At 40.5% G+C, this 25156-nt stretch overlaps 1 protein-coding gene across 1 annotated transcript in view; it reads left to right on the top strand.

Annotated features, from left to right (window-relative positions):
- TAFA5 (TAFA chemokine like family member 5) overlaps nucleotides 1-22668 on the top strand; it is a 610121-nt gene extending 587453 nt beyond the window's left edge. Inside the window, exon 4 of the mRNA XM_069229717.1 lies at nucleotides 19617-22668. Within this exon, the coding sequence (XP_069085818.1) occupies nucleotides 19617-19625 (9 nt within the window). The 3' untranslated portion in view covers nucleotides 19626-22668. The remainder of the gene's footprint in view (nucleotides 1-19616) is intronic.
- Nucleotides 22669-25156: the final 2488 nt, after the last annotated feature.

Raw genomic sequence — 25156 nt, 5'->3', positions numbered from 1 at the left:
TACTCACTTTTATTACAAAAGTAGTATTTATATGCAAACACAAAGTGTAATACAGCACACACAAACAATACACACAGTCTTCGTAGGGCAGACACTTTAGTGCTGTCAGGGTAAGGTCTTAAATCCCACTCTCCTGTCTTCTGATAGTGGTGATTTCCCATTGTCTTGTGGCAATACTCAGGTTAGACCTTGCTAGTGAGTATGAGTCTTAGAAATCCCACAATGGCTTTTCTGAACTCAAAGTGTCCTGCTAGTAAGGAAAGGTTCCCCCAGGGCTCTACAGCATGCAAGTCAGTCTTTTCTGCTCCTGTTGATGTTGTGATATGGAAGATAATGGGTGTGTTCAACAGTCTGGAATTGTGGTATACTGTAGAGGGTACCAGTGACACCAGTGATTAAATACGTTCCTCTGATCCTGAAGGCAGGTCTTAGGCAGTTACACAAGTCTGTGCTCTGGGTGCACAGTTCAGAACACCTGACTCTTCATAGCCACACACTGCACCTGAGCGATGGCCCTCAGTTTTCACAGTGATTAACCAGGGTGACTACCCTTTCTCTTCATGGCAACTCCCTCTTTCCACCTCCTCAATGTGTCTCCATCTCCTGGCCTCAGTAGAGAGGAAGATGCTGGCGATCTATGCTCCAAGGCAAGAGATCTTGAGTCTCCTGGGTGATGTCCTCTCAACCAGCAGAGAGACTAGCAGTTCTTATTCCCCAGACCTGATTACAAAAGGCAGAAGTCTTGCTGAGCTTCTCAACATTGATGTACAGCCGCAGATGAGTACTTGAAGGTTGACAATTTAGGAGATTCAGCCCCCCCTTCTTATTATCTGTTTCCAAACAGAATTGTTATTTACTCTCTTTCTTTTTCAAATTCATGTGGTGGGACTACCTTTGAAATGCCCATTCTTCTGATCTGCCCTTTATCCAAGAAGCAGTCTGTCACAGCAAGATAGCCCCACAATATAGGCCATTGGGGTGACTTGAGGATCACACCTGAATATATGCCTTTGTGATATATGCCTAACAAATGTTTCATTTATTTATTTATCTAAGGAGTTTTATATAGCACGAGCATGATTTGTTGGGATATCAGAACACTGTACATATAGCAATCATAACATACATGAAGGGAAAAGGAAAGGCAAGTGACATGCAAGGAATGAGCAGTATATCATTCAGCTTGACAGTTCCAATAGATAGAAAAGCTGAGAAGGTTCAGGCCTCATAGAGAAGCTATCTATGCATCAGAAGGTAGTCAAGGGATTAGTTCTGGTTTCAGGTAGTAACATGTTCCAAATTCTTGGGACACGGCCAGAGAAGGAATGATTGTAAGCTTTGTTTTGTTCAAATTCTGTGGTTTCAACAGTAGGCAGTTAGTGCTTCTTAGGGAATGGCTACCCCTGATTGCTCAGGTTTTTTGGCCATGTAGGCAGGAGTGTTAAGGTGAAGGGCATTGTGCGTCATGCATGCAGTCTATAATTGAATTCTAGCTTCAAACAGAAGCTATTTTAGATGGTTTAGTAAGGAGTAATGTGGTTGAGTCTTCTGGATCCTGTTTTGAGTCTGGCCGTTGAGTTCAATGTAGCTTTAACATAACCAGGTTTACTTTGGGTAGGCCAGCAAGAGTAGCACTCCCGTAATATAATCGCTGGAGATGACTAGAGATTGTACTGCTAGCTGAAAATCCTCAGGGGGCAGGAATGGTTACAAAGGCCATAGTCCTGCTCTTTGATTCCCTGTGTCTGCAATGTTTTCCTTATCAGCCTCATCCTCTTCCTGAGATGTACCTAGGTTAAACTGACCAGAGACCATTCAAAAATCAAAAAGTCCATTTGAAGTGCATTAGAGAGTTTAGCTCTCCCTTCTTCCATTGTGTTCCCCATCCCCTACTCTGGAATGTAACAGTCCACAAATTGGTCTGGAGGGCTACTCCACATCTATATGCCTTCCAAAGCTCTGAGTGTCCAATATAAAATTCACAGACCCAGGCCTCCATGTTTTGAATCGTTCACAGGCACCCATACATCACAATATGCTTATACAAACACAGGCACAATGCACAGCACTGCGTGCTAACATGGTGTATGCCAAGGATGAGTTAAGCACACAGGAGTGGAACTTAACATGAATGGACTGCTACAACGTCCTTTTAACACTACTGATCCTGACTACAAAAACACAGTATGCTGCTACCATTGCACTTGTGCTACTCAACTCTTGGTAAGAGCAGTAGCCCTTTACCACTATGAGGGTAGAGCTGTGGGTGGCCCTCTAGTTAAAAAAAATAATCAGTGAGACAAGCCCATGTCGTGCTTTTAACACATGGTCCGTGTTCTCCAATTATGAACTCATCTTTCTTTTAAAAGACAGGTTACATCAACATGTTTCAGACTATTCAACATGCTGAAAAAATGTCTTCCTCTGTTACCCTTCAAGGCTAAAAAAGGTAGTACATGTTCTAATTACTTTCAGGTTGGATTGTTTCAACTTGATGTATCTCTGTCTTCCAGGTAAACGTATCAGGAAACTATAGCTGGTAGAAAACTCAGCTGCCAGGCTCCTTTGCATAGTTCCTCCTTTTTGGAAGATAAGCACTGGCTCTCTGTTGCTGAAAGGATTTAATTTAAACCCTTGATGCACATTTACAGAGCTCTGCAGCTCTATGGTCCCACTAGGCTCTGGAATTTGTTCTAGCCTTATGTTCCATCCAGGGAACTCAGATTTGCCTACTCCCTAATTATTCTTTCTCCGAAATTCCAATAGAGTAAAATAAGATCTAGCTCGACAGCAGCGTAAGGTTCTACGCTGCGGAAAATTCTACCCATCTCACTTCAGCTGACGAAGGACCGCTCCCGACTCTTAAAGGATCTTAAAACCTGGTTGTTGAAACAATCATTGATCTAACTTGATTGACTGTCCCAGCATTGGTGGCCTTCCTTTTGGGTTCCCTGTTTCTGTTTGCTGAGGTTTGGCGCCTAGAAGCTCTTTCTGAGCAGTAGTAGTGCTCTATAAATCTGTTAAATTGCATTATAGTCAGGTTACTTGCGTATGTCCCTCACCATCTAGGGGACTTTCTGTAAAGATGAAGCCACACGGTTCTTCTTTATATCTTTATCTCACATAAATCCACCGTACATGACATCTCCAGCACAGCCTCTCACCTTCCAGCTCCCTTTTTCCAGTTTCCCCTCCAACATTCCCTATGACCTCACAGTATGTTACATCACATTCCAAATCACTGACCAAGCATGCTGCCTACATACAATTATTTCATAAAATATATCTTCACACTTTCCTATTCAAATAGTGTGTGTGTTTGACTGTCACTCTGTCCACTTGTCTGCCTATAAATATCCTTCTCTCTCTGCCTGCCTATGTGTCTCTGTTTGCATACCTTTGGCTATCTTCCGTCTACGCATTTGGCTGTCTTTCCTTATTTTTGCCTGTTTGTCCAGCAATCCATATGGATTTCTGCCAGCCTCTGTATGTCAGTTTGTTTGTTTTTATTTGTCTCTATTATATTCTCTGTCATTTTGCCGATATGTCTATTTCAATGTGTTCAGTCTGTTAGCATATTTTTCTGTCATTTTCCTTGTACATGGTGTTGCTGTTTTAGGGCCGGTATCCCTGTCTGGCTGCACACACAAAGTTGCTCTGTCTGTCGTTCTATCAATATATCTCTCACTTTACCTATCGGTCTGTCGAAATGCATTTATTTATGCCTGACAATCAGTTCTGTGTTACTCGTTGTACATGGGTATCAGTTTTCTTGTTTAATTTGATGTGTTTCTACGTCTCTTTGTTTGTTCTGCTTTCTATATCACCAAACATTTACATTTTCATGATGATATATCTGTCTCTCTTTGTGCTTCGGGGTATGTCCCCATCTCTGTCTTTAGCTGTTTCCTGACCTGATCTACCATCTTTGCCTAAATCCTTGTCTCTGTGTCAGCCTGTTTGCACGTTTCTTTAAAATTCTAGCTCCATATGTCGGTCTAACCACGTGTACTACTATCTGGTAAGTTGTCTCGTTAGCTGTCAATTTGCCATTCTAACATGTTATCAATGAATACGTGTATGCTGTCTTCCTCTCATGTCATCAGCCTGTATGTATCGTCTCATTTCTCCGTTTCTTCTAACTTCAGCCTGTTAACCGTCACTGTTTTTCTGCCCCCCTATTTCAATTTATCCGGGTGTGCTTCTCTGACCCCGACTGTGCATCTTGAACTCATTAAATTTCTTGGACTCTGTCGTTCAGTCTTTCAATATGCCAGTTTGTCCTTGTTCACGGTCCCCTCTAGTTCCATCATTCAGTCCTTCATATTGCCTGACTCATTAGTTGTCTGTTTTTCTTTGTCTCTCTGCTTATCTTTGCCTGATAGTCTTCTCTTTCTGTCTTCTCCACGTGAGCCTGTATCGCTGTATATCTGCCTGGTTTACTTATTTATTAACTCATACGTATATTTCATGCTGTGTTGCCGCTGAAGACACATTTATTCTCCTTGCCAATCTGGGATCAAAGTGCTACAGAGAACAAACAATGCAAATAGGATAACACAAGTTCAAAAAGTGAAACAGATATTTGAAGCATTAATTGTTCTCTTCACCAAATCAATTGAATATATTCTAGTGGTTCTAACCAAGGTATGTGAAACTCATGTAATTAAGTGAAATTATGACAAAATTACTCAAAAATACATATTATTAAGCAAATTGCATCTTGCACTGAAAAACTTAAATGCGAAAATGTAATTTTGACTTGATTTCTAGCCGCTCATGTCCAAAACACTTCCACTCGCATTCAGATCTGTAGTTGTGTGCTTCAAAAATTCCCTGAATGATCATCTTGGAGAAACAAAATACATAAATCCTTACAATTTCTCTCCGAAATTAAGCATTGTAGTATGAAAGGGTAGTGTCAGTAGTTTTGCCTAAATTAAATTACAAGAAGTTGCCAAAATGACACCAATTACACAGAAGAAATTCAAATTTCACCCAGGTCTAAATCCTATTCAGTGTGTTTGACTGTGGGTATGCCCATGTGCTCATCTAGCTGGAAGCTTAACTTTCAACATTTGTGAAGTTCTCAATATTTATTTCCTCTTCCTTAAATAGCAACTTGTTCAAATGGGAAGTCACATGAAAAATATGGGAGAAGCAATATTTTCTCCACTGTTTGGAACATTCCACATTATGCACAGGGTTTTGAATATGCCCACTTAATGCTGTGATTGAAAATGGGGGTCTGTGGTGAGGAGATTCTATCCTCTCAGTGACAGCATGAAGCTAACACATTTGGATCCATGGAACCAAGGTAAAAAACACAGTTTATTAATTCTCAGTTTCTAAGGGTGACCATGTATACCAAATGCAGCTGTTCACTAATGTGGTCTGTACTCCACTGGGCCATCAAACCTGAAACGAATGTGAAGAACTGTGGGGAGTAAATTGGTGGTTGGGACAGTACAGGAAAAAAATAGTCCTTCATTTATACTTTTTCTTACAAAGTGTTAATTAATGATTCTGGATTTTTGTCCAATATTTTGCCCTTCTTGGTTGCCTATGTCAAATCTGTAATCTGGCTCGAAAGCACTATCCTTTGACCGACAGTTATAGGACAGTGCTCCTCTTACAGTTCCAGGCTACATATGAGAGCACACTAAAAAGAATGTGATACATAAATAACCTTAGAAAGGCTGAGCAAATGGTTTCTATAACTTTGAGCAAGGACGACTCAAACTTCATTTGTATATGAGGGGTAAATGGTCAGTGAAAAGGTACAAAAATGTGGGTCCGTGGTTGAATAAAGCTCACTTAAAACGTACTTAACTTTTGGTCATGTATGCGAGTATGCACTAAATGAATAGGATTGCCATTTAAACCAGACCACCACCGATTTTGCTACTGTTCCATGTGGTGGAACAACCAGACATCTCCATCAGAGTAGCACTTTCTGCAATTTTTATATTGTGCTCTAAAGACCCTATCTTTATGTGGTTTGAGGGATGATTAAATGCCATTGACAGCAAAGAGAGGGTGGCCCTAGGCTACAAACATCCTGCATCAATAATATTAATAGTGTGGGAATTGGTTTATGGCTTTTTATCACTTAATACTCAAGCTGGAGTGGATGCCTGCAAGAGACAACAGACCTCCATCCCAGCAGTCAACATTGCAATGTGCCTGGATGCTTAACCCACTCCCTAAAAGTGGCAGGAGTCAGAGTGCCATAGCAAGTGACACACGGTGATTCGGACCTTGGGAAGCTCGTGCAGTGACTAATGGGTCAATTATCTGCTCCTTCTGATGTCACCAGTCTGCTCAGTTTAGCGTAAACCCTATGAATAATTAATGGTAATTGCAAAAAAGGGAGAAACTCCCCTTGTCCTCCCCCATTTTCTCTTTGATTTTTGAGAGCACAATGTGTGCATTGCAATTTGTAATGCCAAATATGACTGACAAGGCACGTGTATACACAGCTAATGCTGTCTTTCAGTTGGGAGGCCCAAGCTCACTGTTTCTGCCGTGGCTGGTGACACTACGTCTAAGAAGTGATCACATGATTCCAGTGCTAAGAAGACACTCCGGGCTGCCAAGATCTCTCCCACAAGTCCCTTTCCTGCTTTAGGAAGTGGAAATAGACAGAAGACTTGGGACACATACCACTGTGTCCAAGATTTGGTTACAATATTTTGCTTATTAGATAGGCACTGGCTGACCATGGTCCATTGCAGTAAGGGCATATGGAACCCTGAATGTCTTCAAATGTGGACACTCAACTAGATTGTCTGGTTGTGGCAGACTGCATTTGTGTTTTCATCTGAGAAAGCAATCAATAAATTAGTTAGCAGTTGGCCATGTGTAATTGGATTAGTTGTGAGAGTACGTTTAATCGGTTGGTGACATGCTGAGAGTGGGTACAAATGTTTTTTCCTATCCATGTTTAGGCACAACAACATGTGTATTGGAAGGAACAGGTGCTGTAGCGGATCTGACTCATACTTTCAAATAAATGTGCATTTTGGAACCTTGATCTCTCATTCTGTAATCTATCTTCATAGACTAAAGTATCTCAAATGAAATATTTTATCAAGAAATCTGTCCTGGAAAGTAGCTCTAGTATCTTTAAAGAACAGTGTTCAGGTATATACCGACTCCAGAACTTGTGAGAAGGAAGTACTGAATAAACTCAGCAATATATCGTATTGTGGAATGACCAACATTTAATGAAATACTTTTTAAATATAATACTTAGCTTTTACTCTTAAATTCAAATAGTTAGTCAGGTGTTTACCTACTTTGACCAACTCTTCCCATTTTGTAATTAGGGGGCTCCTGGATTAATAACATATTCTATTTTTCTGTCTACATCTAATGCTTCCATGTAGGACTATTCTCAAAACGATCTTAATTGAAAATAATAATTATAGCAAAACAGGCTTTTAATTTCGTGTTGGTTCCCCACTAATAACAGATTATTATCACGTTTTTATTATATTAAACACGTTTCAGGCTCTTTCCTAAGTTATATTGTACATTACTTTGTATTTTTTTGTGTAGATCTGTTTTGTTGACCTCCATTGGAATTCCCCACACAAACGAATACAATGATTTAAATAGTAAACAAATGCTGCTGGAAACAGTTCTGGTAACGTTTTTGACATGGTCAGTAAGCCTCAGACCACAGCAGAGGTAAACATTCAAGAGATGCAGAAAGAAAGGGGGCACTCTACCAGAGGGAATATCTCACACAGGTAAATTAAATGTGATCCTAACGCACCTATTTTAAAAGTGTCTTTGAAGAAAAGCTATACGAAGCGTTTTCATTTGGGGCACTGGTGATCCAAATGTGTGTTGTATTGAGAGGAGTTGTGGTACTTCGAGTGATGAAGCACATTTTCCTTCAGACTTCAGTTTAGGAGTTGAATATGCAGCACCTTGATGTATTTTTTTCCAGATCTGTCAGCTCTAACCACAGATTCTTGTTTTCCCTTTGATGTGTGGGATTGTTATGTAAGATACACCACAGATAATATAAATCCGCAGAATACTGCTGTGTCTCTCGGCTGTTTAGATGTTTTGCCTGCTCAAAGTGCACTTACAAGTCTTCTTGACAGAGTTTTTTAAAGAAACATTTAAACTGCAAAGCATGTGTCACAAGCAATTCCGCAGAACTCCTGATTCTGGCCACATGACGCGAGAACATGCTCCGATCTGCTGAAAGTCTCTGTGGGTTGTGGTAGGCAGAGCGTGCCTTCAGCTGCCCAATCAATTTCACAGTCCTGACCTGGTTAGCAATGAAGGAATTTTCACTAGATCTAACATTTGTTTGCCTGCACATGGCCCTATATGAAATTGTTAAACTTTTAATTTGGAATTGTTTGCGCTTTCTTAAGTTACATGTATAATCAAAAATTCAAAGTCCATCTTACTAGTCAGTTGAGATTGTTTTAAAGTGATAGTATTATTTTCTTGAGGGAATTTGTAACAGTAAGCGCAGTATTGAAATAATAGGTTTGCTGTTAACTACAGGCTGTAGATTTTTATTTTTTTTATTTAAAAAATTATTGAATTTTATATCTGCTACTGCAAACTGCTTTGGAAGGTGCATGTGTGTAGTATGCATGCTGGGATTTTTTAATGTTCTGCATGCAGTCAAAAGTGCTTGTTTCCTAAGAAGTTGGATCCTACTGAGTGGATTCCACTTAAAACTAATAATGTAATATTGGTGAGCAAACTATTGGGATGGGGATGACCCCAGCATGATGTATGATGTAACATGCAAACAGAACATCTGCCACATTTGACAGAGTATCCCATCTACAAAACTCTAAATAAGGCCCTTAGACAACTAACATAATAAAGGAAACATGAGTGGTATTATACTTGCCAACACCTCCTCCATGTAGTGATTGCAAGCTCAAGTCATATTTCATATAGTGGAACAAAATAGTGTATTATTGTTGCGTGACAATATGTCATGGTAGATTATATTGACCTAAAATAATATTGCATGGGTTACATCACCATGGAAATTATAGAATTACTATTATTATCTCTATCTCTACTTACCTGGGAATGTAGTAGTTACGCCAATGTAGCTGATGAGATAATTTTCTCAAGTAATATTGCTAAGCCTCTCAGTTTTCCGTTTTTATAAATACATACAGACAGAAAACAATGTGTTTCCTGTCTGTATTTATTTTTTAAAGTGGAAAAATATTGAAAATTGTGCTTCTTTTCAGTGATTCTCCGTGCTCTCTTTCATGAACCACAGGCCAACAGCTGGACAGATAAAGAGAGGGGGGAATTAAAAAACAGGATAAGATTTCCTTAAATACAGGCATATGTTTATATATATATATATATATATATATATATATATATATATAGTGTAGTAGTAATATGTATCTGTGGGTGTAGTAGCGTTTTGCTATATTTGGCTGCTCAATTTGCTAAAATGTGACAGGCATTCAAAGTATGCATGCTCATCAGTTAAATAAATGTGGACAAAAATGTGGACAAAAACGCACACACTCATACTCCCTCTCAGTTTTTAAAGTTATCAAAAATATAGGTAATTTTTCAAAACATTGTGTTTTCCCTCTCTTAGTAGCTCCAGCAATCCACATTCCAGTCTCTTTCCACTGCCCCTTATGCCCCTCCTATGAACCGTGTTTGTCATATAATGTATTTTTACATTAAATTCCAGTCTGATTGTCGGATAATCTGAAGCTCCCACCCCCCAATCTTACTGACCAAGCTACACCCCCACCTGTATTGGATAGCATTTGAAGGCAGGTAAAATTAATCAAAATTCATTTCTGATTTGGCGCTGCCTCTTTTCTGGTGCATTTTTCTATTAAACAGTTCATGCAGGTTTCATATTTAATATATTACGAAACAGTGCAGTTGGCGAAGCAGTGCACTACGGACATCACCTTGTTAGACTTTACATTGTTTCTCAAAGCTTGCATTAGTTTGTTCGCTTTTAACTGGGTCACGGAAGGCTGCTCCTTATTACCCTCATGTACAGAAGTACATCAACTGAATCTGTGTAAATCTATCAGTGTCCTCTCTACCCAGAGAATATATGGTGGTGCCCTGATCTCGACTACATTGCAGAGAGCCTGCAGACCCATGGAAAGGTGTGCAACCTTTTATTGCCCCATGACCTGCTCACTTGTGGCTTGCAGCTCCTCTGCAAAGGTCACTAGTACCTCTACTGCACCATGTTATGGGAGCAACGCCAATCATTCTGTCACTCACACAGATGAGCGTCAGCACATGCATCGACAACGTGCAATCACAAACCATGTGGGGATTGTCCACGCTTATGACAAAATAGCAGATTGTCTACTCAAGCATTCCCTGTGCATTAATTTCTTGAGGACATCATTAAGTGAAGACCTAAAGCTGCTTGACTGGACGATGTTAAGGATTCACCAAGCCTGTGAGCACTGAAGTGAATCCTCAAGTCACAGGTTACTTGACCCTGTATCCTGCAGTTTTCCACAAAGAAAGCCTCTCAGTTAGACTCTGACAGAATCCAACTTTAATCAAAGTGCAATGTATGCAAAATGATCCAATGTACAAACAAATGTCATGGAAAAATAGTTAAAGCAAACGTTGACAGATCAGAGCTCTGTAGACGGCTCACTGGGATTAGCACTCACTACTTAACCTGTAGGTCATAGGATCGACTCTCGCCATTGACTTAATCAGTCTTTCATCCTTCCAAGCGACATATGTTGAGTTGCACCGAGTGAGAAGGAATATTTGTTACTTCCACTGGTTGGGACACCAAAACTGTGGCACGAAGCTCTGTTTAAAAACAAGTTCTAACCTCTCCTAAATTAGCATTAAAGTAATTGTCAGATAATGTTGCTAATAATTTGTTTAGTATTGCTTCGTTGTTTACTATATATTTTTGGTATCACTTTTTCTGGACGTCGTACTACTGTCAAGGGTTAGTTTGAACTCCTACAAACAGGGCCATTTTCTGGTCACCCCTCGTGTATCCTGAACGCCCTTCATGTGCACTTCACAGCTTACACTTAAGTACACCCGTAATAGCTTAACGTACTAGTGCTAACTGGCCGCTTTATTAAAGCGCGTGCGCATCTTTATGCAAATATACCTCGAATCAGCGTGGTGCGTAGTGATTTGTGCGGAGAAGTGAAACCTTATCTCGTAATTGATCTTGAAACGGGGGCGGGGTGGGGGGTCGGAATTTACACTTGTTCTTCCCAGAGATTCGTGATTGCGCTAAAGACATTTTCCTGATAAGCAAAGTAGCCGAATAGTTGCGCAGCTTGTGAGAAGCACGAGGTAGCTCTAAGGAACGATGAAATCCGGTGATTACTTAGCGCCGAATGCGCGCATTTTAAGGCGGATGGTGTATGTGCTCCTGACGCTGCTCAGAAGCACGCACAGGCGCTGCGGATAAACACCAAACGCTATTGCGGAGCCCGCCATCTAAGTGCCAGAGCTCGTTAGAGGTTGTGGTAATGAAAGGTCACTTTGAAGTGGGGCATATGAGTATGTATGCCGCGTGTTCTCTGCCTCATACAATAAAAGCAGAACGGGCAGTGCTTAATTTGAGGCGGTGGTTGCGGGTGCTTGCCCGTGGGGGCCGGATAGGGAAGCACTGGGGTCCTGCACTTATTTTTCTGCATCAGACATTTAGAAGAACACGTGAAGGAAAACACGCAAAACAAAACAAAACAGAGGACAATTCAACAGGAAGGGCGAAAGCAGGAAACTACAAGGGTGAGATAAACGTGCAGGGACTGTCCGGCAGGAGATTAAAAAGGCATGGGGTGGATTTAGGAGTCGCGCTGTGCAGCCTCGGTATTCAGTGCACCGACTTCAGCCTTCTGTGCAGAGCCCTGGACATCGGCACTCATTCCTTTAACGCGTTAAGCATTGAGAAAGAGGGTTGCAGTTATGGAGATGGCTTTTAGCGGATGCCAGGACAGGTGGTGAATGCAGTTTTGTACGAGACAGTAGCACTTAACTCCAGTAAACACACTCAGACAGCAGTAAATGGTCCAATGTCTTGCACCAGCCTCATGTTTATTGCATCCTAAAAACCTCTGTGCACTTGGGAGCCCAGTCCTGCAGTGTCGTAGATGGTGAGAAGAAGCAGCTGCCCCCTCACAGAGCACCAGCCGCCGCCAGGGAAGCGCGGGGGCCGATTCCTTTCCAAGGATTCAGTGGTGTCCACTTATTGGCCTGTCTGCTGGGCACTAATCAAGACATAGGCATAGCAACCGTGGGGGAGGGGGTTTATAACCACCAGATTCTGAAGTGGGGGCGTGGGGGCAATATCCCCCCAGATTTGGAAGCGAACACTGACGAATAAGCAGTGGCAGACAGGACATGTCTCGCTGAAGCCGTGCTGCACATTGCCTAAATCTCTTTTAAACATTGCCACCCCGAGGGGAAAGCTCTAGGGGGGCTCAGAAACCACCTTTTTGTTTGGTTGATTATTTGATTGTGGCCATTGAAGTGGTGAGCCTCTTTTAAAACTGGTCTGTTTGTCAAGCACGCGAAGCCAGAACAGAAAGAGAGAGGGGGGGGGGGGGGAGTGCTATTTTATATTATTGCTGACTCTATGGACACATGTAAAATCCGGTATTAGGAGAGGATCAACACTGCAATGACCACAATTGAATAATTAGAACATCTGAAGGAGTCTCGGAGCCCCCATGGGGTTTGCTCTTGGAGTTGCAGCTCTTCAAGGAGACACTTGCGAAGTGTAGCATGGTTTCAAATAGACATGTTCTGTCACCGTATTTCATCATCAATGCCTGGGGAAACAATCAGAACAGAACATCACAATTTACATCACATGACAATATGTGTGTATAGTGAGAGTTTCATTTAAGGTGTGATGAGAGTATTCACTGAACTCCATGTACTTACACTAACAGAATAGCAATAACCGAGTAACTGAACACAAAACACTGTCCCTTGGTGTTAACAGAAGAGGGAAGGATATAATGCTACAGTCTCTCAACTCTTCATTTTTGTAATACTGAATTTAAATCACCAAAATCATGGCATTCCCACTTGATGAAACTGTGTGATCGGTTGCCTATTGCTTTACTTCATTATGAATCAATATCCTTAACCATCTGTTTTGCGAGCACATTGAAATAATTCAGTACAGTATCTGTACTCTGAAAAATCTCTGTTCTCTATGGTTAAGATAAAATAATAGCACTTTAGAGAACATAAAAAAACTTGCACATAATGGGTAAATCATGGCAACGCCATTATAGCATGGGGGTTCTTCAAAGTTTCATGTTTAAAAAGTATTTTTCAATAAATGTCATTCAAGTCAGTGGTATAATCAGATGTACCAAATTGAAAAGCTGAGAAATGTTGAAAATGCATTTTTTATTTTATTGTAATTGTAGTATTTTTCGTAGTTCTTTATTGCCTGATTTATATCTTTTGAAGGCTCAGCTAATGCTTTGGTTCTTGAAACCAAGCCAGACTCCAATGATCAGCAGTCCCCAAGGGTGTCTATGCCCTCCCTCCCCACCACTCAGAAATATAATGTTCCTATTCACTTCATTTAGGAACGCACTAAAAAGAAATGGAAGCTGAGTATGTAAAAAATGGATGGGCTTATGATGTTCAAAGTTCATTATAGCGTCCTAATTAGGCCAATATTGTCTCACTTTAGAAACAAGTATTTACAAATGCACTATTGTTGCTTTGTCAGATTGTCTCTTCAAAATCCAGGCATTGGCAAACACAAAACAGGTGTATGTTTTAGTGAGAAGACAAATCTTCTATATGTAGCACACAGATTACATATGTGTTAGTGTCTCTGTAATCTGAACTTTCTTGAACCTTAATTTACTCAAACTTATTTACATTCATACTTTGGCACCACCATGCCATTGCAGTTGACAATACGCTAGTAAAACTACCATTATCATGCCAGGACCAGCACTGTGCTAGGGTGGACTATATCATGCCGTGCATGTGAACAATGTATCATATTTACCAGCATTACAGCACAAGTTGCACCATGAATGCCATCTCTATGGAAGAAATGACCACCATTGTGCAATAGTTGTCAACAAAATGGCAAGAATTACCACCAGACTGTTAGAGCTATCAATATGCCACACACACTTAAAATATGCCATGCCATTATGACAGGGTGAACAATTTGCCAGGGTTGGGCACAATTGCACAGTGGATGCTGTCTGGATTAGGGGTCAGGATCAAGCTAAGAAGGAGTCATAAGGACACTCATGAATAACTAGAACTGATCAGATTTATAGTACTCAATCCCAAAATCATCACATTACCCTTGTTTCAGTCAAAGGATCAAGAGATTCAGACAGGGAAGGGCTTGGAGATTGTGGAAAATTGTTTAATGGAATTTAAGAAACACTAGGCCTCTAACCATTTCACTGATTGTAGCTTCATGGGAAAGGGGTTATATCAGGTAAACAGCATTATAGTTCACATTTAACCACATGGTGCACATTTCTCCTTGCTGGCAACATTTCATGGTTGCACTGACTCATTGCCTTCACGCCTTCATATATGCAACCTTCTTTCCCACTGCTTTTGTTGCTTTCCTTCTTGCCAATTTCCACTTGGGTTAGTCCTCATCTCTATCCCCTCAGAGCCTTTCATTTCGTTTTATTTATTTATGGATTGTTCTTCCATTTGCTTGTGGCTGTTTTGAAATCTTCTGCTACTAAGTATCCTGAGGATCAGTGCTGGTATCCTTTTCAACATCTGATCTCATTACCATCAGTAACACCCTGGATCAGGGTAAGTACTCAATGTGACAGCAAGGAATTGATTACTGTACCAGCTCTTCTTTCACATTTCTTGTGTGTAAGAAATTTGGTTACTGGTTAAAGGAGGGGAAACCCTTCCCACGCAGCTGCCATAATTCTTTTCATGGTGAAACACAAAACAATTTAAATTAACCTGTGCCTAATCCTCTGCTAGCTTGGCACAAAACAATCACTAAGAGTCACCATGCACAGTATTTATTTAGCACATCAAACAGCAATAAAGTGAAAACACAGCACAAGAAAAGTCTCACACCATTTTAGAGGAATAGAATTAATTTAACAAATTATTTGACATCAAAATACCAAAAATGTAATCACTAGAACCAGAGATTTGCAATTTTAAAGATTTAAGGTAAGTATAGCACCTAAAAGCACAAAGTGCCATTCACAGTTATCTGGTCATGCCAAACCAAATGAAAGTCATACGTTCAGGCTGATCACGATGGAGCACAGGCTAGATATAGGGACCAAATTAGTCCCATTGAAAGTGTTACCTTCTAAAGTCCAGCAAAAAGAGTTTTGTTTGAGGTGAATGGGGCTGTGAGGAGCAGGGAGAGCATCAAGGATGGTCATCACTGTATCGTGAAGAAGAGGCCAGCAGTGTAAAGATCCTGTTGGGTGTCATGGAGAGTCCCTGCTCAAGATTCGCATTGGTGGTCACCATGAGCTTTTGACACTGTAGTGCGAAGTGCAGCTTTCACATTGTCAGTTGCTGCTGGCGGTCATTGTTGTACGAAGAGTCAGGTTCACTAGAGCTTTGTACTGGTAGACAGTGTGGATGGCAGGATCTTCTTACATGTGTAAATGACTGTGCGCTATCCCACCGGTGTTCCAAAATGTACCACCAGCTGCATACCACACCCTTACCACTCTTCTGCTGAATGAGCATGGCTCCTTTGCTCTACTTGTTCTTTGTGTGGTGCTAGGAGTTTTCACAATACCTATGAATTTATTGATAAAACGTTAATGGCAGCACCCCCAATCTGAAAACACGTCCAGCACCACTGCACTAGGTGTGCTTGTCCTCTGGGAGAGGAGGGAACGGGTGCCATTGGTATGCACGCTCTTAGAGAGCGGGGGCTCCAGTGTTCCAGCCAATTACAGAACCTTTCACAGAGCCTGCAGCTTACCGTCTTGGGAGCCCCGGGATGACTTCTTTCCTTATTCATTTGTAATATTTTTCCAATATAACGAATTTTTGTAGCTCCCTTTTACTTTTGTTTTTAGAACATTTACCCTAGCAAATCACTAACACATGCATTTCCAAGTATTTTCAAATATGGACTTATTTATGTGTATTTAAATTCCAGATGTGTATGTTGTTGTACATTTACTTTCTGTTTTTGGAGCACTTTTTGTCTCCCATGCCGTAACTCAATTCTCCATGTATGATTTTCTGTTTTTACCTGTGTTGTAGCATTTCTGTAAGGTACTGACAAGTGATATTCCTGTTAGCTTGCCGATCAAAATTCGCTTTAATACACTTGCGAACCGTGTAGCAACACCAGATGGCAGTATTGCTCAAATTAGAGTTTAAGAACGACATGCTTATAATACGCTGATGATGAGAAATATTGCTCGAGCGTCTCATTTGAACTGTATTTTCTTTTCATTATAAAGGTCTCGTGGCATTGTATCGAGCCTCCATATGGCAAAAAAATGCAAGTTGGATCACCTTGGTTGCTAAGCAGTGATATGTTGCTATTTTAGTTCCACCGAACCAAAAAGACAGCACGATAACTGGGTGATATTTGCGTGGGTGGTTTTGCTGGACCCAGAGCTGCTGGAGGAATATGTTGTGAACTGGGGGCCGGATTTACTAACATTTTCGTAACACAGCACAGCATGATAACTTACAGCGCCGCTTTGCCTTAAAGGGAGACATCAGAAATGTGTCATATTTACAAAGATATGGCGAATTTCAGCTGCCTCCTTGAGCTGGCGCCTGTGTGCTGCATAGCGCCAACGCAGGCACGCTTGCACTGTGGTGAAAGGGTGCCTTCATCACAGAAAGGATTGCTTTTGTGCAGGAAGGCACACCTTCCTGCACAAAACAATCCTTAAAGGCTTAAGAAGGATAAATAAAGCTATTTCTTCTAGTTACCACTGGGTCTGCGAGGTGTACCATTTTGATGCAGTCCCAGGTGTACAACTCTTTGTAAGTTTGGGAATGCACCGAAATCCATGGACGGATGCATGGGAAGCTCGAGCGGTATCCCAGGCCATTGATATTTTGCACAGCATGCCTTACCAGTTTAGACCCAGCCATATGCAAATCAGTCTTGACTCTGTCCATATTAATTATGTCGGTCCATTTACGAATCCCACTATAAGAAGCGCATATTAAGTATTCATGTGTGGGTATTCACCTGTGTTGTTAATGTTAGCGACAATTTCAGTTTACCGGTTATAAATTGTCTAATTGTATAATTGTCTAATATGACTTCCATCAGGGAGAGAATAGATCATACATAAGATTTCCAGTTTTCCATTTGTACAGTTTTTTACACATAAGTACACAATAAAATAATGATTTCCCCATCCATCACTATCTCTAAAGATAGAAAAACACCAAAAGTAGGTATCATTTTAGGTGCCGCTCCATGCTGTCATTCATCTCTATCAGACCAACATCTGTACCCAAATTAGGGGTATTTAAAAAGGTTCTTATTTTCTTAAATGGCTGCAGAGATACATGTTTTCTTGACAATGCTGGTTCCAGGTGAGTGGAATTGTTATATTAAAAATAGGCATATGTGACACTAAAATCTGACATGCATCCACATGTGTTTTTAATGTAGGGTCTTTTATGTAAACAGTACCTAATTTTGCAATAATTAAGAGAAGTAGTAACTAATAATACAAACAATAAATGCAAAACAAATCTTAACAATATCTTTACAAGAAGGGACACTAGTATCATGCCACGGGAGACATTTAATTTACACTGGCATAATTTGTTTGATTTCGGGATTTTGTTTCTGTAGAATGGCGCACCATTGTCAGTGACTGACTATATGTGGTGTTGGATTTGCTTGAACTCTGTGATGGAGCAATTTGTTTGGGTTTTTGGCCCCTTTTTAGCTGCAGTAACTTTAGAAGTACAGCTTGCAACTAGCAATAGGCTTACGCTATTGTGGGTGGGTGCACGTCCCTCCCTTAACCTCTAACTGGCCTTCCACAAACCCCTCCTTGTTTCTCCCTGTTCCCCTCCCCTTTAGTCATAAGTATTCCTGATTTTCCAGCCACTACCCCCTGTCCCGCTCTCACTCACTATTAAAATGTATAGTTACTTGTGCAGTGGCTCCACATTCTAGGCAGAGATCTGCACACAGACAAATATTACAAAGCACACAGAAAATTATTGGAGAGCTTGAGAGGTTATCCCTAAACATACGTTTATGAATAGTATTTTGTAGTATATTACTAGTGTATTGTAGTACTACTAAACATACTACAAAATGCGGTTTGTGAATAGACTCTATTGTGTTTGTATTACAGTGATAACATTTTCTGGTTAGAGTATAGTTGTATTATAAATGACTACTACTAGTGCTAGAACCTAACAGGCATTTCACTGTCAGTGGATATTAATAGTTAAAGTGTGGATATAAAGGCCAACATTGTAAGGTCTGGATGGCAAAATCATCTCGGGGTAAAACTGTTACCACATTTTGGGCCAGATGTATCAAGGCTTTTTGCATTCGCAAAATGGTGCGAATGCCCTTTTGCGAAAGCAAAAAGCCATTTCAGAATGTATCAAAGGCGTTCTGAAAGCAATTTTAAGGAATCACGAAAATAGCGAATCCTTAAAATTGTGACCCTGTTTAGAGAGTCGCAAATTGCCACTCTCTAAATAAGAAATCTCAAATAAGGATTCCTTATTTGCGATTTCTTAAGCACATGTAAGAAGCAATTCCTTAATGCGAATTGGGCATTAAAGAATCGCTATTTACCACCAAGTTGAACTTGGTGGTAACCATGTGCAAAATTTAAAAATGCTTTTAAAATGCATTTTTAAAATGTACATGTAAAGCACACATGCCCTTTTGGCATGTGTGCACCTTACATGTCCCCAAAAACTTTTTGGGGTGCAGCAGAGGGGGCCTTAGGCCCCCAGCACCCTGGACTTTTGCATTTCCAAAATTGCAATTTCCAGTTAAGAAATCACAATTTTGGAAATGCAAAAAATTCGCAAATATGGTGCGAATGCGGCCGGTATTGCAATTTGCGATTCGGTAATAACATTTGCGATTTTAAAGAAATCGCTATTACTGAATCGCAAATGTGATTCATTGCATTTTGCGAATCAGAAATAGCAATTTCTTAAAAATCGCTATTTCTGACTCGCAAAAGGCATTCTTGATACATCTGGCCCTATGTTGCTTTTTCCGAGGGAGATTGCACCTCCGATTGGGAGTTTTTATGTCAGAAGAATAAGGGATGGCATCCAGAGGAACATTAGAATGTTTTCTTAATTCCACTGCGAAACTGAGGACAGAGAGATGATTTCAAATGTGGCAGAATCCGCGCTGTAAGAACCTTCAGTATGGTTGAAAACGACTGATCAATGCGACCTGCAATTTCATTTTTTCATCCAATACAAAATATTAATGGTCAAAAGTTGATCGAAAATTAATATAGATGGCAATGTTAAGTACAGTCTGCAATGTTGAAAATACAGATAGAAATGTTGAAAAATTAATAGTGTAGAATCTGCAGTATAGATAATGAAGTAAATACTTAATTTATTCATTTTATTTTGATCCACAGGTCTCCTGACGAAGGTTCGCAACAAGAGAATTCCCGTGGGCGCGACTGAGCTCTGTGAGAGCATCTCACCTTAGTCAAGTTTCACTGCTGTTGATCATCCTCTGTTGTATGCCATCAACTCAACAAGTCTCTCTCCTTGTTTTTATCATCAAGCAACCTCACTCGTCCTCAACATTATGAGCAAAAGTCTGTTGTACCATAGCAAGGAGATTTGTACTAAGGATCATAATTGCAAGAGACATGCTTGGGCATTAGCAATACAGTTCACAGGTAACGTTCCATATTCCTTATGCACCGCTATTGGACTCGATGTTCCCTGCTCATCTCGATTGGACGATTCTACCACACTGGAGAGTATCCATCCCAATCAGCCTTAGATTGAAGACTCTTGTCACCTTGGAGGACACAGTATGGTGCAAAAGAGAATCTCTTCTTGTGCCCTGGACTATCTTAACTGCTTTTATTTTCTTATACGTTCAGTATATACGATAGACCAAAGAGCAAAATTTATGTTAACAATGGACACAATGCTATTATTAACTAAGCTACTGGGGGGCACGGAAAGGTTGTCCTACGAGGATATGACGTCAGCTGTTACTGAACTGGAACTTTGCTGTCTGGGGTACTTCCTCTGGATCAGTAAAGAATGGAACCATGCGGAAAACTGCTTTGGAATACCCCTTTTTGACACAGACTGCAATGGAGTATGGAGTGAAAATACCAGCCTATGTTCTGGGAAAAAAAAATGTAAAAAATACACAGACTGTCTAAATGACATCATTATTCCTCTGTACTTAGACTGACTTTCTCGTACTAAAATGAAAAATATCATTTTCAGTTTAACCAGTAAAACATGCCTCTTCTACAGTTCCATTTTTTGATAGTTGAAGTCGGATAATACCGTATTTGCAAAGAGCATGTTTGGTCATCTGTGGCCGATGTCTCATCCGATGCACCATTTAGCACCAGAAGTGAGTTGAGGAAAAAGTAACACTTGTTTGAAAGAGATCATTAAATGTATTTTGAAAAGCCTAAAGTTATATATTTAACAGTTTTTATATGTTGTATATTTGTAGAAAATCCTATTTAACAATTAACGTGGCCGCTCTGCTGACACCACTTGACAAAGACTCAGTTAAGTGGTGTCGTCTGGCTTCAGTTATCTCTGAAGTGACTGGTGTAGTTTGCTTTCCTCCATTTGGGACATTCTGGGTCTAAAGCATGACCAGAGAGAACTATGTAGAAAAAGCAAAGAACAATGGTGTTTATATCAGATAAATGCATTCAATCATTCATTGTTCGAAGGCAGTTTTTTAAAATAATTTTCATTTTGTCTGTACGTATTGGTAAAAAATAGAGCATCAATTATTTTAATATTTGTTTCCTTACTTGCTTCTTTTTTGTCCCTCCTTCCACAAAGAGAGCACCTAGATAAACAGAATATCGCCGGTCCTAGGATAGGCAAATCAAAAACATATTTTAACTTTTTAGAACTTTGGGAATTGAGGAAGAAATTTGGACAGTTGGGCAAAGTGTGGGAGGGAATATTCAGTAAAGGCCTGAGTACCAGTGCTTTGGAAGAGACTTTCGAATGACATACTGCAGCGGCAAACGTTCATAGACATATTCCACAAACAGATCATGTGGTCCATTCCCGGCCTGTGTGTTATAGGTATTTGTCTTTGTTTCAGTTTTATTTGGCTACATTACGCTCAACACAAACAAAATCAGAATCGAGGTTCACTTAAGATGAACGGATAGAGCAGGGGGGGATCCAGAATCGGATCATAAGAGCAAGTACCATGCCAGAATTTTAGGATGAGAACTAAAAAGATGAATTATTATCATTTAGGTTGATTTTATGTAACTTTATCCTTCCTGAATAATCTGAAATGCTGGTACAGGTCTGGTCCTCGTGGAATAATATTAGACATCCCTATATAACGTGGGTAATAACTGAACAAACAGTAGGCAGACAGAAACATGTAAAATGCGGCCCATAAAGGATTTTTAAAATAACGGGCCTCATTTATGAGGCGCTAGCGGCATACTGCGCCACCGGAGTTTCGTTTTTTTTCACACTCCAGTAATGCAGCGTACCAATCCATATTTACAAGGTCACACAAAGTAGCCTTGCATGGCTTTTCAGGGCCTTCTGAATATGGACCCCTCTCATGCATAACACTGAGTGAAAGGGGTGTTCCATGGGTGTTTGGGGTGTTACCACTCAACACCCATTGAACCCGAAGGAATCTAATGCATTTCCAGATTTTCAAGTCTGAGAAAGCGTCAGATTCCTACACCACCTCACGCGTGGTGTAAGACTGACGCAACAGGGACAAATATTTTTATTTTTTTCCTCTTTCTATGTGTGCTGCATTCTGCCTCTTGTGATTGTTTTTTGGCAGGGAAGTGTCCCTTCCTGCACAAAAAATGTAATCCCTGCAAAGCAGGCCTTCATGGTGAAAGGGTGCCTGTGTTGGCACTAGGCAGCAATTTGTGTGCCAGTGCAGGGGGATAGAACAGAAATCTTGTAGATACAGCACATTTCTGTCCTATCCTGGTGTCGCAGGGTGACGCAGCAAGGCACCTGCTGTGCCGCCCTGCACCACGGGCCTCGTAAATGAGGCCCAAAGTATTATATTAAAGTTGTAACTTCATGGAAAAAAGTAGGTCAAAATCCTCAATAATCAACGTAAATCGGTTTGATCAAGATTTGTGTAAAATGATTTGATTTTGACTAGCATAAATTTAGCAGCTATAACCCAGCCACTTGAGAAGGGTTTTAGTCTGGCTGCATTTTCAAATATGGATATCTGAATAACAATCTCATGCAATAAATGGTGGTGAATGCATTTGACCACTGGAACCCTTGGCCACAATGACATTCCTTTGAAGTTTGTTTTTATTTTAAGTCGTGGCACATTTTAGCCTTCTTTAGCTAACACAGAAAGGAGATGAATATGTTACAACATTTTGTTATTTTACAGCATAAGCTTTTGTGTTGCTACAGCTAAATTATAAAAATAAAGACAAATTCTTTTGTAACTGATCCATTTCTTCCCAGAACCACTGCAAATCTCATTGACTTTATGAACGAATAAGGATGGCAAAGAGTAATCACTCATCAGTTCTGAAATGAAAGCAAAAGTGGATAAGAAAGGTTATCACTGATGTAATATTGCATACACTTCATTTAATTCCCGATGTAAGCATGCAAATAAATCAGGTACAATTAATTTCAAAGAAATATTATCTATGTGACCAAGCCCTGGAATAAGGTACACACATGTATGTTTTTCCTCCACCCTCCCTGCAAATGAGGCATGACTGTCTCTCTCCATTCCATCATTCTCTTAGCCCACATACCTGATGACCGTCTCTTTGCTACATTTGTGCATGTTTGCACTATGCATTGTTCACAGCTAGTTAACGCAGAGAGTAATCTCCCAGAGAGTAATCTTTCTGCAGTTATACCACAACAGTACAGAACCTATTCACAAAGGAATTATGAGTACTGGAAGTAGATTGGGGGGTAGATCTCCAGTAGAACTACTTCCATAACCACAAATGGTTTGCACACAACGTAGGCTGGATATCTCCACCTCTGTCTTTCCTAGCTCCTCTGTGCAGGTATTTCAGCACACAGAGGTTTGTATTTTAGTAGTAAATGTGAGAGGGGACATGGGACTATTTGGAGAATATGAAATATTTACCACAAAATGGGAAGGGCTTAGGGAAATGTAAGGGTGTTTTTGAGTGAAGGACATAAAAAATACACCCCCCTACAAAATTGAGTTACACAATGGCAATGCAAATCTACGTCTTTAGCTCTACTAACAAAGAAGGTTTCGAGCCTACTCCAGCCAGTACTTAAAGTATGTCAAACACTACACACTTCATCACACTCTCTTAAAGCTCAAGGGCAGCAGTGAACATTAAGACTAAAACCACGAAGGGAAATATAAATAACAATTTCTTTAAAATGTAAGTGTTAGCTAATATATTTTATTAAATGTAAATTGCAAAACATCTTTTAATAGATGTATTCTTTTTTTAAATGTTGATTTTATAACACATAAAGTTTTAATTTATTTTATTGTAATTGGTTACATTTTTTATTAATTATTTTAATAAATAATGTATTTTACATTTCCTATAACCAAGTTGTAAACACATTTAACACACCTGGTAATGCAAATGGGAAAACGAAACATTTTAAACAATCAATTTAAAACTATTATTGTTTAAAATGTACATGCTTCCACATAAATAAAACAAATAATTTAACCCAGGCTTCACATACATTAAACACACATAGGCAGCAGGGCGGGAAGGGATTTAACAGGCAGGACTTTCTCACACCTGCAAACCTATTGCAAAATATGTGTTCCTACAAGGTTGTGTGTAGGCGGAGTATCTAGTTCCCTTTAAAGATCAAAAACAAAAGTAACTCCAAGCTCCGTCCCCTCCTTAGTGATGTTTCTCTTCCCATTAATGCCCGTATTTATACTCCGTTTGCGCCGAATTTGCGTCATTTTTTTCGACGCAAATTCGACGCTAAACTAACGCCAACTAACGCCATATTTATACTATGGCGTTAGAGGCGTCTAGCGCCAAAGTTCCCGGAATGTGCGTCATTTTTTAGCGTGAACCCCTTCCTTGCGTTAATGATATGCAAGGGAGGCGTTCCCGTCTTAAAAAATGACTCCCAGGCCTTTACGTGGTATTTATACTCCCGGGCAAAAGAGACGCCCGGGAGTGGGCGTGGCTAAAAACGGCGCATTTGCGCCGCTTTTTAACGCCTGGGTCAGGCATGGCGTTAAGGGACAAGTGGGCTCAAAATGAGCCCAGAGTGCCCTCCCCTGCCCCCAGGGACCCCCCCTGCCACCCTTGCCCACCCGAGGAGGACACCCAAGGACGGAGGGACCCATCCCATGGACATTAAGGTAAGTTCAGGTAAGTATTTTTTTTTAAATTTTTTGTGGCATAGGGGGGCCTGATTTGTGCCCCCCTACATGCCACTATGCCCAATGACCATGCCCAGGGGACAGAAGTCCCCTGGGCATGGCCATTGGGCAAGGGGGCATGACTCCTATCTTTACAATGATAGGAGTCATGTTGATGGGGGATGGGCGTCGAAAAAAAATGGCGCAAGTCGGGTTACGACGTAACCTGACTTGCCCCATTTTAAGACGCCCATACGCCATTTTCCACCTACGCCGGCGCTGTCTGGTCTACGTGGTTTTTTCCCACGCAAACCAGGCAGCGCCGGTCTGATTGCGCCGTCTAACGCCATTCCATAAATACGGCGCCCGCATGGCGCTTCAGAATGGCGTTAGACGGCGCAAAATTTTTTGACGCTAAACTGCGTTAGCGCAGTTTAGCGTCAAAAAGTATAAATATGGGCCTAAGTGAGCTAGGGTGCATCTTTGATTCTAGAGCTAGTTTGTTGCATCCTGTTATTGAGGTACTCCTAACTGAAGAGATGTTAGGTATGGGTGTTAGTTGCAGTTTATGGATGCTTAAAGTATGAGTTG

The sequence above is a fragment of the Pleurodeles waltl genome, chromosome 4_1 (genome assembly GCF_031143425.1).
Source record: "Pleurodeles waltl isolate 20211129_DDA chromosome 4_1, aPleWal1.hap1.20221129, whole genome shotgun sequence".
Classification (NCBI taxonomy): Eukaryota; Metazoa; Chordata; class Amphibia; order Caudata; family Salamandridae; genus Pleurodeles; species Pleurodeles waltl.
Note: the sequence above shows the minus strand (reverse complement) of the source record. Positions and strands in the feature narration are given on the sequence as shown.